General features: G+C 42.2%; 2 protein-coding genes across 4 annotated transcripts in view; one reads left to right on the forward strand and one right to left on the reverse strand.

Moving 5' to 3' along the window:
* Positions 1–13,226, forward strand: part of stab1 (stabilin 1) — a 60,838-nt gene that overhangs the window by 7,846 nt on the left and 39,766 nt on the right. For all 3 annotated transcript variants that reach the window (XM_069150515.1, XM_069150524.1, XM_069150534.1), the window contains 14 exons: positions 127–254; positions 1,195–1,271; positions 3,030–3,152; positions 6,939–7,076; positions 7,783–7,854; positions 8,015–8,128; positions 8,710–8,763; positions 9,152–9,232; positions 9,337–9,495; positions 10,199–10,261; positions 10,725–10,817; positions 11,505–11,591; positions 11,698–11,809; positions 12,587–12,773. In XM_069150515.1, the coding sequence (XP_069006616.1) occupies positions 127–254; positions 1,195–1,271; positions 3,030–3,152; positions 6,939–7,076; positions 7,783–7,854; positions 8,015–8,128; positions 8,710–8,763; positions 9,152–9,232; positions 9,337–9,495; positions 10,199–10,261; positions 10,725–10,817; positions 11,505–11,591; positions 11,698–11,809; positions 12,587–12,773 (1,488 nt within the window). The remainder of the gene's footprint in view (positions 1–126; positions 255–1,194; positions 1,272–3,029; positions 3,153–6,938; positions 7,077–7,782; positions 7,855–8,014; positions 8,129–8,709; positions 8,764–9,151; positions 9,233–9,336; positions 9,496–10,198; positions 10,262–10,724; positions 10,818–11,504; positions 11,592–11,697; positions 11,810–12,586; positions 12,774–13,226) is intronic.
* LOC138198846 (E3 ubiquitin-protein ligase TRIM35-like) lies at positions 3,560–5,810 on the reverse strand. The gene has a single exon (XM_069150546.1). It carries the CDS (start codon positions 5,550–5,552, stop codon positions 4,161–4,163), a length of 1,392 nt encoding a protein of 463 aa, XP_069006647.1. The 5' UTR covers positions 5,553–5,810; the 3' UTR covers positions 3,560–4,160.

Raw genomic sequence — 13,226 nt, forward strand, 5'->3', positions numbered from 1 at the left:
CCCGACCCTTTTCCACCCACTGTAATAATTAAATAATCGGATCCTGAACCGACGTGATTCAGTCACGCCCGACAGTCCGGTTGTGAATTGTAGTGTCATTAATTAACCGATCTTAACCTTTCCCAGGTGTGTGTGCGAGGCGGGTCAGATAGGTGATGGCCGCCGTTGCTACGGTAACCTGATGGAGCGTCTCATCGAGCTGGACAGGAGTGGCAGCCAGAGGGAAAACCTGACGGGAGCCGTCACCCTGTTCGGTAAACAAAAAAAAGCACAAATGTGGGAGAAAAACTGCTCGTTATGCTGCACTGTAACGATGGAGAGGTCACGAACAATCTGGGATGTCAGCGCACAATTAAATTTTATACAGTTTGTGCTGAATATTTAGAAATAAAGAAGCACGCCAAGACACATTAGTATTCTTCATGCATTCGTGCATCGCATGCTTTTATTTTTTTTTTAAAGACACACCGCTGTTAAATAGGCAGCTGTCAGAAACGGCATCTAGCAGAAATAATAATGCCAACAAGTGGAGGGAAACGACCCGAGTGTGTCCAAAAACACAGATTAAAAGCACACGATGCTCCTCACACAACTGACGGTAGCATTAAACGCCAACATTAGCAATCTGGCATGCCGCACGAGATAAGGAGACCGAGGCCCTCGTTCAATATACCACATATATACGCTGCATGCACTTCATTAATGCAAAAACTTCTCTACGCTCAACAAAAATAAAAACCCAACTCCTTTGTTTTCGCTCCCCGAGATGAATTCAAAGATCGACACATTTAAAATAATTCTCAGATCTTTTAATCAACTCGTGAAAAATGGGAGCAAAACCAAAAGTGTTGTGTTTATATTGACAAACTGTGTCCACACTGGATATAATCGGCATGTTTATAACCATCCAACACCTAAAATCTACAGTTCTGATCAGATCACTGGAGCTCACAGCCACTTATGCACTTTGACTTTTACAGAACGCATAATTATGTCTTTTTATATTCAATTTCAGACAGCAATAACTATATATATATATATAGTTAATACACAAGTAATAATGTGAATCTATCCTGTCTTCTACAAGGTAAAAAATATATTCATAAAATCATTAAGAAATGAGATATGCGATTTTTTTCTCCTTGTCTTTGGTTGGTGTTGTTTTCTGTGACCTCTGACCTCTGTGTTTTTCAGAGAACGGCTGTTCCATGCTGCTGAGTCACAACGGACCCTTCACAGCTTTTTTCCCCCTGATGAAAAAACCTCTGAATGTAGGTCAGCTAGTCTGTCAAAGTTCTCTCTTATTAATGTCGCCCCAATTTTTCTCAGCGCTCAAGCACAGCGATCATCTGAGCGATTAAGTCAAACAAACAGTTATTTCAGCTTTGTTTCTGAGAAATCTGATTCAGATCTGTTTTTGAAATCAGAAGAGGTGGGAACAGAGGTGGGAAAAATTATGTAGATGGACAAGTGCCTTAAGCTGCAATACCACCGAGGGCCACTAGAGGTTGGTTTCAAAAAGCCTCCGGCTCCATAGACTCCCATTCAACTTCTCTCATGAAATACAAAATCAATACATTGATACCACAAGTAATAATAGTGTCATTCACTAAAGTCACTCCTTCTTATTAGTTTTCTGGCGGCCCATCTGAAAATAATTGATTAGATATTAGGCCTCAAACAGCTGTGTTTTGTGGTGGGGGGCGTGTCTGTTTGATTGACAGGCCTGCGGTGCATTAAGGTTTTTACGTTGCAGGTGGGCGAGTGTGGCGTCAGATGTTCTCCCTTTTTTTTAAAAAATGTATTTATTTATTTTTTTCCATTGTCCATGGATGGTATTTGGTATCTGGTCTTAGTATCACCTCTGTCGGGGTTCCAAGCGAGTTGAGTCGATGATAAAAGTTGACGTGAAAACACTTGCGAGTTTCGTACGACGGACACTCTCCCGCTGTAGAGATGCAGACATCAGCGTGTCTTCAAACATTCAGAATGAAGCGGAAGCTCTGATTGGATGTTTCTCACCGAAATCTTCAGGCAGTCACGGTTGACTTCACTCCTTTAGTTTTTATGTCTGAGGTTCACACCTTTTGGCTATTTATCTAACACTGGTGTTTATCTTTTGTACTGATGATTCAAGTGAGGAAGTTTTATGTCCATCTAAACCCTCACAGTCACATAAGGCCGTCCGTTAACCAGACGATTAATCAGCAACCAACAAACTGCAGAAAACCCAGAAATAATCATTTCCCATTTTACTACTCGGTCGTTTGTCACGCGGTTTGCTTCAGACATGACTTGACATCCGGCTGCTTTTTAGTCTTTTTAGTATCATCTCTCAACCGTTGACTATATTTGCTTTTTTTTTTTTTTTTATCTTCATGGTCTGAACACAACCTGTCTTCACATAAAGGTCGCTAGATTTGCATAAAGGCCTCATAAATCATCACACAGCAACAAAAGATAAATCAAAGAATGTCAGATTACGGATTTAAATTAGGGCCCCTCCCTCGTTGCTTTGTTCCATCTCACACACACACACACACACACACACACACACACACACACACACACACACACACACACACACACACACACACACACTCGGCTCGGCCAGAAAACGAAGACCGATAGTGACAGATGGTCAAAACGAACTAGAACAAAGCAGAGTGTGAGGCCTCTGGGTACCGACGGACACATTTGGACGGTGAGATCTGAGGTAACCATGGTAACCTGTGTTGGCAATTTAAAATTTTTACAGCAAGAATTCAAATAAAAGATAATTAGAAATATACAGACAGTAAACGGTGGTCTACTAAAAGATGGGCTCGAGGCAGATTTATATGAAACGGTAATTGCGGGATGCTGTGGAGAAACATCAACGAGGCATGAATGAGGATGTTTTAGCTCACGAGGTTTGAAATCTGACAGGCAACATTCGGACGTACCTGTTTTCAGAAACATGGAGAAACAACCTGATCGATTAAATGCCTTCCAGATTTGTGACCTGCGAACCTGCGCTGTCTCCGCAGGGTGTTAACGAGGAGCTGCTGTGTAGAAACCACCTGATCCTGGGTCAGCACCTCTACAAAGACCTGGAGGGACGAGACTTCAACCTGTACGGAGGAGCCAAGCTGAGGACCAAAGAAAACAAGGTGAACAAACAAACTCCATGGCAACTGTTAACAACTATTCAAACTACAAAAAGGAAGCTGCATGCCTGAAATTATTTTTTGATAATAGAAGAAATTTAATGGAATCAGAGCAGCTCCTTGGCTTTTTTTTTTTTTTTTTTTCCTTCTTCACTTTCATAAATATAAAGGCGTACAATTTACAGCGGCTTTAAAAGAGCAGTTATTAAGTCCAATGTCCTGATGTGTCTGGAAACTCAGAAGATTATAGGCTTCATTTTTATATACCCAACTAGAATACTTTGGATGTTAAGAGGTCAGAGCAGCCAAACTGAAAGTGGAACATATTTCAGCGATGATGGTGAAGAAAAAGTCCTCAATAGTGCCGAAATGTTCAAATGCAACATGCAGTCAATAAAAAAAAAAATTGGTTCTTTAACTGGATTTTTATTTGTCCCACAATCAAAATAAGCGTCAGAAAAACACAAAGCGTCTGCTACAGGAAAACATTTTTAATTGTCATTCGGTTACGTTGCATTTTACTAAAACAATTCAAGCAATAACAGGCTGACTCAGCATACGTAAAATTAAAAGTATATCATGTCGTAATGAGTGAAACACATCAAAGTTACTGCCACATGTGGGTTTAGTTAGTTTGATCGGCCCTGGAAAAGATTTTTCCATTGTTTGCCCCAAAAACTGAGATTTTTGTGATAAAAAAAGAAAAGAAAAATTTGCCACAACACAACAACAAACATAACACTATACCCAAAATATCCTGTCATTCTAGACAAATTATTAGCTTTTTATTATTAGCTCCTTAAAATAATCACAGTATTTAATCACATTATTGGAATAAGCCCCTAAATTCAGCTTTGCTATGAAACAGGCCTCATCTCTGATTTGGAGCTGTTGTTTGAAACGTCATTTTTATGAGATCCCTTTAAGAACAGTAAACGAACATTTGTGACAGTTGACAAAATGTGTCCCACAGTTTTTTCTTATTGACCAGCCCCGTCGTTATCTGCGTCATCATGACGCCGTGAGCTTCTTCACGATCACAGAGACCTTCGCTGGTAAGATCCTGAGCGGACGAGTGTCCTCGGTGTAAAAGTAAGGAAACAGGGTGTTGGTGAAGCCGTGGGTGAAGGTGTGCACGTGTGTGTCCGTGTCGAAATCGGAGAAAGACAACTTTCCGCCGCCAAAGTCCAGATGAACTCTGATCCTCTGCGGCTTCGTCTTCACCGGCAGAACGGTCTCCAGACCTGTCGTCGAGAACGCCTTGAATTCACCGTTGGAGAACAAAACCCTCCACAGTTCGTGTGAGCGTCCGTCCGGCTGGGCGGAGTCTCCCAACACGCCCAGCTCCCAGTCCTGGTTGCGTCCGACGTCTACGTCCCAGCCGTGAGTCCCCGAGTGGAACCCTTCGGAGCCGAGGACGGAGCAGGAGAATTTGGTCCTCTCCGGGTTTCCCGGAAGCTGCTGCTGCCGCTCGCCGGATCTCACGGTGCTCAGATCCTCGGACACGACGAGTTCCGGGTCGGCGGTGTTGGGATCCAGAACCACGGAAAAGTAGGAGACCGTCTGCTTCATCTTGTGCCAGATGTTGATGGTCAGGTTGCCCAGATGTTTGGCCACATCGATCAGAGCTCCCGAGAGCGGCTCTGGGTCGTCCAGCGGGTGGCGCTGCTGCACTTGACTCATCGCGGCCTTGTAGTTCGTCAGGAAGGAGATGTCTGCGGCTCTCAGCTCCTTCTCTGCGGCTCGGATTGTGTTTGACAGAGCTGCTATATCTCTGCTCAGAGCCTTGATCTTCTCCGCCATCATCTGGCTCTTCTGCTGCTCTTCCTTCCTCAGAGCAGCGACCCTGGCCTTCTCCTCCTCTTGTAGGAACTGGTGAAGCTTCTTAAACTGCTCCTTAATCTCCCTCTCTGTGCATTCGGCCTGGACCTTAATGTGTTTCGCCGTCACCTCGCACTTTCCTTTAGCTTCTTTAAAGAGGTCCAGTTTCTCTTGCACGGGCTTCAGGGACTTCTGGAGCTCCTCTCGGTGATCCTGCGCGGCCTCGTCGATGGGCCTGAACCTGTGGCCGCTGTGCGCTCTCGAATCCCGACAGACGACGCACGCCGGCTGCTGATGATCCAGACAGAAGATTTTGAGTTTCTCAGCGTGCAGTGTGCAGAGAGCCTCGGACGATCTCTCCTGTAAGAAGGTCTCGCACACGGCGTTTAGCGCCAGGTTACGAGGGGGGTCGCTCTTCGAGGACCTTCTCTTGCACATGGGGCACTCGCGTGTTTTTTTCTCCTTCCACCACGTCTGCAGGCAGAGTTTGCAGAAGCTGTGGCTGCATGACAGAACCACGGGTTCTTTGAAGATGTCGTGGCAGATGGGACAAGACAGATCCACCTCTGATCTGGAAGCCATTTTGTCTTTTGAGCTGAAAGCTGAAAAACGCAGTGAGCTGACGGGAAAGTCAGTCCGTCGTCGACAGTTACTTTCACTTTTGAGTCGTGGCTCTTTCAGATCATAACAGAGACTCCGCAGCAGGTTGAAGATCAAGTGTTTCCTCCGTTTCAGAAATCCCAGAGCTCCCGGTGTCCCCACCAGGAACCGTCCTCGTAGACGTGGTGTGAAGTTAAATCTTGTAGCGTCTTTCTCTGCGAGGGTGTCTCCTCTCGGGAACGAGGCTAGTCTGCGCTTCCTGTTTAACCTAATAAATCATAGGGGGGAGGAGCTTTGTCAATGCATGTATTCTGTCTGATCAGTTTGTGTGTGTGTGTGTGTGTGTGTGTGTGTGTGTGTGTGTGTGTGTGTGTGTGAGATCATGACAGATATTTGACGAGAGATAATTTGTCAGAAGCAGAGAATGCCTTGAGAGACAGATGCAGACGTTTGAGGCTCATAATTCTGTCCCACGTCACCAGTTTTTTTTTTTTTACAAACTGCTCTTATCGCTGCTTGGAACCGGTTCTCCTAAAACACACCCACACAGAGAACACACAACACTCCCGTTTCCCTGTTTTGTCCATACGACTTCGCTATCCGCCGTCAGCATGTGTGCCGGAGGTTGTAGTTCTCCTGAAGGCAGAAAGTTTAAAAGTTTTTCACTCTCAACCGAAGAAAGCCTGATTCACAATTAAAGTTTTTTTTTTTTTTTTTGTGATTGGTTTTGATTGTGAATGAAAATGGTTTCAGAAGCAAAATTCACTCGAGCTTGTGACAAAAAACACGAAAAACTGCAAAGAACAATTTATTTCGCAATCCATATCATTTTTCATTTCCTTGTTTATATTATTACTCACAAACAGGTTTTGATTGCACTGTGAGAAAGACACAAAACTACTTTCACTTCGTTATCAACTCGCGACGCAAATTGTTGAGCCACTTAAATTTACTTCACAAAGAAACAATGCCTTCATGGACCGGAAAAACATGAAATACAAAAGATGAAGTGCAAAAACGTGTATGAGAAGGACAGTGAAATAAAGCAGCTCGTCTACTTCTAACTATTCCTCGAGTGAGAGCTAACTACTGATGTGAAAAAAAATATTAGTTTTGGTTGTAACTATCATGACAACATGAATGACTGTATCTCGGTTTTAAAAACCCACTTCATACATATTTATAAAAAGCAAGATGAACACTTCAGACAGAACTACACGGTCACGACGATGTTTTCTTTCATCCTGCTTCCACTAGTTCTCCGTCGAAAGTCGGGTTACATGTCTCAATGTTAAAAAAAAATCAACCTGAACCGGGGATTCTTGTGTTCATGAAGTTTCTGTGGTCCGTCTCTCTCTCTCGTCGTAGAGGTTCATCCTGATGGACGACCCCAGCAGACTGTACGCCGTCATCCAGCAAGACCTGCCAGCAGCCAACGGTATCATCCACATCATCGACCGGCCGATCACAAACACGCTCTCTGACAAGCCTTCTCGGGACGAACGGGTGAGCTAAAGGGTCACTTCACCACAATGTGGGAAACCTCCTGGAAACACAAAATACGTCATTGGCACAGAAATGAACTACAAAGTCGTTAAAATCAAACGGAAAAAAAAAAAAAAGGGTTTTAACAAACTTTCTAAGCATTTTTGAGGGAATATATTGCCGTGATTTTATCTACCAGTCAGGGTTCACACTGGTCATGGAATATCTGGAACATCAGGAAATTATAAAGTCTATTAACGACATGGAAAATCCGGGGATTTAAAATGTTTTTTTTTTTTCTTTTAACTAAATCATCGAATATCCTGGAATTTTGTTGGTAGCGTGTTCAAATTTTAGTTTCCATTTATCAAAATGTAATATTTTCTCCTACTGGAGGGAAATCTGCAGGCGGGGAAGCTTGTCAGAAATTTTGTGCTCATTTAAGGGGAAATATTTTTCACAGTTTATTGTTTAAGCAGTTCAAAATCTTTAAGTTTAGTACTGAAAATGCCTCTCAACCAGTAAATAAAGCTCGTAAATTGCCCAAAAATAAAATAATGTGGCTGGATTTTGTCTGATCAGCACAACGGGGGACTATTTCGCCGTTCATTATAGGTCGTGGAAATTAATGTTTTGTCAGTGAAAGTCCGAGAATTTGACTTTTTCGACTGTACAGTAACATTTGAAAGTTATTTGCTCACCTTCCCCTTTTTTTTCTTGTGTCAAGTTTGCCGACAAGACGATCGGAGAGATTCTGATGAAGGATGGAAAGTACAACCGCTTCCTGTCTTTGGTCGATGTGAGTACTTGTTTCTGGCTCTGACATCGAGGGGGGTGGGGGGAGGGGGGGCTTAATGAATGATGAGTTTTTATCCAGGTTTGAACTGTTTATTTTGTTGTTGTTGTTGTTGTTTTTAAGTGAATCGATGCTACAGATGTGTGTTCGTGTGTGTTTGTAGAACTGCGGGGCGCCTCCTCCTCTACGGGGTCCGGGACCGCTCACCGTGTTCGTCCCCACCAACCAGGCTGTGGACCGAGCCCGAGACGGCAGCATCCTGTACATGCTGAATGACGTGAGGACACGCGGAGAGGAGTCGCGTCTCATTCGTGTTTTCATCTACTTGTGATTAATGCAGAAAACCCCAGTGTAGGCCTAAAAGACTAAATAACACAAAAAAACAAACAATAATGTGTTGGCTGAATTTGAACACTTGATGATGTAATTCTTGAAATAGCTCATACGAGTGGCGATAAAAACAAGTTCTGTTGTGTGTGTGTGTGTGAACAGAGCGAAGCACAGTAATGTGCACAGAGACGGGGGAAGCTATCATTTTCATGTAATTACTCCAAGTTATGCCTCTTGATCATAATCAGTGTTTTTTATTAGTTGTTTTTTTTACCACTAGTGAGTACACATTTGCAATTTCACCATGGACCTGAAACTTGAGTAGAGTACACATCAGAATTTTGTTTCAAGTTTTTGGGAGACAGTTAAGAAGTGGCAGCGACCCAAAATCCAACAAATGGCGGCGGTGGGGAGCGACAGTTGTGTCTTTGCCGTGCATTTTTTGATCCACTCCCCTGTATGTCTAGTTTGATTCATAAAAGCTTTTTAAATCATGTTGTGCTTTTTTTTTTTTTTTTTTTTTTTAAGGCCAAACATAAACTTCAGGAACTCCTCAGACACCACGTTTTCTCCCAGGCTGCGGTAAGATGCCACCACACACTACCTCCATCAATATTTATCTGTCAATCTTTCCTCCTTTGCTTTTTTTTTTTTTTTTTTCTTCCTCGTCCTTTTACAAAACACGGGGAGAAAAGAAAAAAAACATTTTTTTGTCCTCACAAGCCACTTCTTCACAACAAATCTTTCAGACATAAAAGGCAAAACTGTCAGGATATTTCCTGCTTGAGGTTCCCATTAGATTTATTGATTTTTTTTTCCTCCAGCATTACCTCCACAAAAAAAAAAAGATTTTTTTTTTTTTTCTCCCCTGCTGCTGAGGCGCTCAAAATAGAAACACCATCCGGATGTTATTTGTTTTGTCCAACGTGATGTTTTGAAAAATACTGCAGATTTATTTTCCCGTTTGTAGCTGACAGTCGACGAGTTGACTGCCCTCCCTCAGATTCAGACGATAGCAAACCAGAAGGTCACCATCACTGTGTCGGATGAAGTGAGCGTCTCTCATTGGTTCTTCAGACGTTGTTACGGTTTGACTTGTTTCCAGACCGTTATCCGTTTCCTTTAACACCGCCTGTCGTCCTCTTCACCCTCCAGGGCGAGATCTTACTGGGGGAGGACGGCATCCGTCTGGCGAGCACCAACATCGTGGCGTCCAACGGGATCATACACATGATTGACGGGCTGCTGTATCCGCCCTCCATCCTTCCCATCCTGCCTCACCGCTGTGATGTCCGTGAGAGCAAGATCACCGTGGTGAGAAGATGGAGGCCGAGAGCTATGGGGCCAAAACAGTGACATTAAAATTTGGCATTTCAAATAACATTTGGCATTTAAAAACAAAAAACATTTCCATTGGAAAAAAAAACTCTGAAGAGTCATTAAAAAAAAGTATAATCTTGCAACCTCATTATCTTACTTTATTTGGATATATTTTGCATTACGATGTTCCGGCATAACATCCGTTAAAAGTTGGGGTGGGTTCAGGAATAGTAGTGCTCCTCGTTAATATGCAAATTATATGCAAATTGCATGTAAATCCGACGCTCTTTGCTCCTCCCCTTAAACCTCTCCTCTCCACACCAATACGGTGACAGAAACATGTAACTGAAAAACTACAGATTGGCATTGAAACCTGTGACATTGAAAAAATACTGAAAGCAGACAAACACGAGGAAAAACTCTGAAGATTGACATCGAAAGCACGTTGTAACACAAAAATACGCTAAATGCTAAAATAAGGAGATTGTAAGTTTATCATTTTTAATTTCTGTACTTTTCAGGGAACGTTTTTTTTTTTCAGTGCCAATACAACATTTTAATAATCTTAATAATCTTATCATCAGAATGACTTCAGCTGACATCATCAGAGATAATCTCTTCACACAGAGAGTTGACAGACCAGCAGAAGCTGAACGCTAACAGTAAAAGCTAAGCATTGGTTGTTGTGTGTTTCCAGGGTCCGTGCGTTCACTGCAGTTACCTCTATGAGACTCAGTGTCCAGATGGCAGCGTTGAAATGGTAAAACACATCATCGTTATCCCTCCAACACTTCTGTTTTTGTTCTGCTCTGCTTGAAACTTGAGGCACTTGACATGTTTCTAAGAAATCTGACTCAATGCACAAAGTTGAAGAGCTAACATGTTTAAATTTGACAGCTGACCAAGAAATTGTGCAGAATTTTGTTTTCATTTGACCCGTTATGAATGTTGTTGTTTTGGAATATTTCAAAAAATTCACAAGCTTATTGATTATTTCTCGGTTTGTGTGAAAGTATGACAGATTATTAATGTGGTCTTCAAAAAGGAAGCGTTTCATAGCTTCCTCTCTTGTTTCAGTCACAGAAGATCTTTTCCTCTGACACCAGTCTGCCTCTCATTAAACATGATGTGACATTTAAACGCTGCTACCACGTTTACATTAAACATCATAGTTTAGTAAAAGAGAACATAACGCCGGCAGATCTGTGTTTCCATCTTTCCAGGACAGTCATCAGGTCGGCTGTGAGTACGTCACGTCTCCTCTCAAACCATCGCTCAGTAAAGGCTGCGCCAAACACTGCAACGCCACCAAACAGGTGAGAGTGAGAACCGTGAGAATTTGTTTTAGAATTGATTTTAAGATTTTACTGTTGACTTTTAAGACACTTCGCAGCCTCTCTTCCCTCCTATTTAGCTGACCTGATTGTTCCATACAAGCCATAAGTTAGTCTGAGATCCTCAGATGAAAAAAAACGTTTAAAAAACGTCTTAAAACTTAAAGGGTAACAAAAGCATTTTCAGTCAGAGGCCCCAAAGTTATGGAACGAGCTGCCGGAGGAAATAAAGATCTGCAGAGTCAGCGGCATCTTTTAAATCTCTTCTTAAAACATACTTTTATCGGAGAGCCTTTTGCTGATTTTAGTTGATTTTAGTGATCAACTCTTATTTCTTTTATATTTTAATTTGTTTTTATAGTTGTTTTATACGATCACTGTGTTTGTTAAGACTTGTTAGAATTCACTTGTTTTGTTTTAATGGATTATTTTATGTGAAGCACTTTGCAACTGAAGTTTAGAAAAGTGCTATAAAAATAAAGATTATTATTGTTATTATTATTATGCCTTCAAACAAGAAGGTGCTGACTGTGTGAAGAAATCATGGAGTCAAACACTTGGAGCGCTCCTACTGAAAGAGGAAGGGAAGTGTGAAATGGCCTTATTGACCCGGAGCCGGTGGGCTACTAACTACAGTTAGGAGTGAATTATCTGACTTGTGTTGAACAGGTAGCAGAGTGTTGTAAAGGTTTCTACGGTCCGGACTGTAAACCCTGCATCGGAGGATTTCAGCATCCGTGCTACGACAAAGGAACAGTAAGCAACCTTCAAAAACCGAACCGTCACCGCAGCCTCGTCTCTCAGCTGACGTGTTTTGTTTTTTTTATTCGAATTTCTTTTTTTCCTTTAATACCACATGCAGTGCTTTGACGGTATCCATGGCAACGGCTCGTGCAGCTGTCAGCCGGGCTTGAGCGGTGTCGCCTGCCACATCTGCTCAGATCCGACCAAGCACGGAGAAAACTGTGACGAAGGTAACGGCTCGTCTTCGTTAAATCCCAAAGAGCAACTCGACTTCTCGATCCGTCCTGAACACGTCGATTCACAAATGTTAAGACGAGATTATGGGCTCCTTTTGCATGAAGGTGTCCCATCCAGTGCCCATAAAGGTGGGTGCACAACGCGCGTACGTGCAACAGGTTAGAAATAAAAAGATTTCAACGTGAAGGATTGTAACGGTGAACATCGAGCAGATCTGTTTTCATAAAAGTGAAGCGTTCTTTCCCGATTTCTTGGCAAATATGATCGCTGATATGATACCATCAATATTCTGATTGGTTTATTTCATTTTAACGCCCAAAACACAAAAATGTTTGAGCTCCGATCATCCGCCGTTAAACCAGCAAAGGTGGATTTGGACACATCCTGAATTGCATGAATGTCGGTACGAAAATTGAAAAGCAATCCATCCAAAACTAGTTGAGACATTTTACTTAAAACCACAAAATGTCAACCTCAATAAAAAACCCCGCTAGAGAAAATTATCCATTAAAAAGACAGCATTCATCCTCTGGGAATAATATTTGTCTTGGTTAAAATTGGAACTACATTGTCGTAATATTGTTGTATAATTTTGTTTTGGGGGGAAATTATCCTTTTTTTTTTTCTTTTTTTTTAGTAAAGTTAGTCTGCAGTAGCTGGAAAGCACCTGTTTATAGAAAAAGAAACAAAAGGGCATGTTGTGTGTTTTGTTGTCATATTTGAAACTGACCCTCCTGAAATAATCCCTTTATATGTGCGTGCGTCTTCAGAGTGTCACTGTGTCCACGGTGTGTGTGATAACCGTCCCGGCAGCGGCGGCGTGTGTCGGAGAGGTTCGTGTCTGGAGGGATACTCCGGAGGAAACTGCGACCACACGGCTACGCCCTGCAACTCGGACGGTCTGCAGGAGCACTGTCACATCCACGCGTACTGCACGCGCGTGGGACTGAACACCATGTGAGACAATACCGACAGTAATGTTGATTTATTTCTGCTGTTTTAACCTGAGTGTTCGTTTGAGTCATATTTCAGTCAAAACCTTTCAGTCTCGTTTTTTTTGGATGGTTTTCAACAAGCGTCCTGAGGCCGCAGCTGTCAGCATACATTCATTCTGTTAAAAAATAATGACGTAAAATGTTATAATGATAACGATTCAATGAATAAACTTTGTAATTTTTATAGCAGCTTTCATACAGCTCAAAGGGAGTCCAGTGCTTCACGTAAAAAACAGATACAAAGGAACATAAAGAAAACACGTTATAAATGTAATTTTAAGATAAATGCATGAGCGCAGATGAAATTAAACACGACGCATACGAAAATAGAATAAAGATTAAATATTGGACAAACAAAAAACGCATTTGAGTGGCGCAGTAGTGCAAAGTGCGACGCTGTCGAACTAGCTCACGA

The sequence above is a fragment of the Embiotoca jacksoni genome, unplaced genomic scaffold (genome assembly GCF_022577435.1).
Source record: "Embiotoca jacksoni isolate LCO1_2020_lvr unplaced genomic scaffold, fEmbJac1.0.p SCAF_1, whole genome shotgun sequence".
Classification (NCBI taxonomy): Eukaryota; Metazoa; Chordata; class Actinopteri; family Embiotocidae; genus Embiotoca; species Embiotoca jacksoni.

Coding starts and splice junctions, on each gene's coding strand:
- LOC138198846 (XM_069150546.1), bottom strand. CDS start 5,552: ATGGCTTCCAGATCAGAGGTGGATCTGTCTTGTCCCATCTGCCACGAC.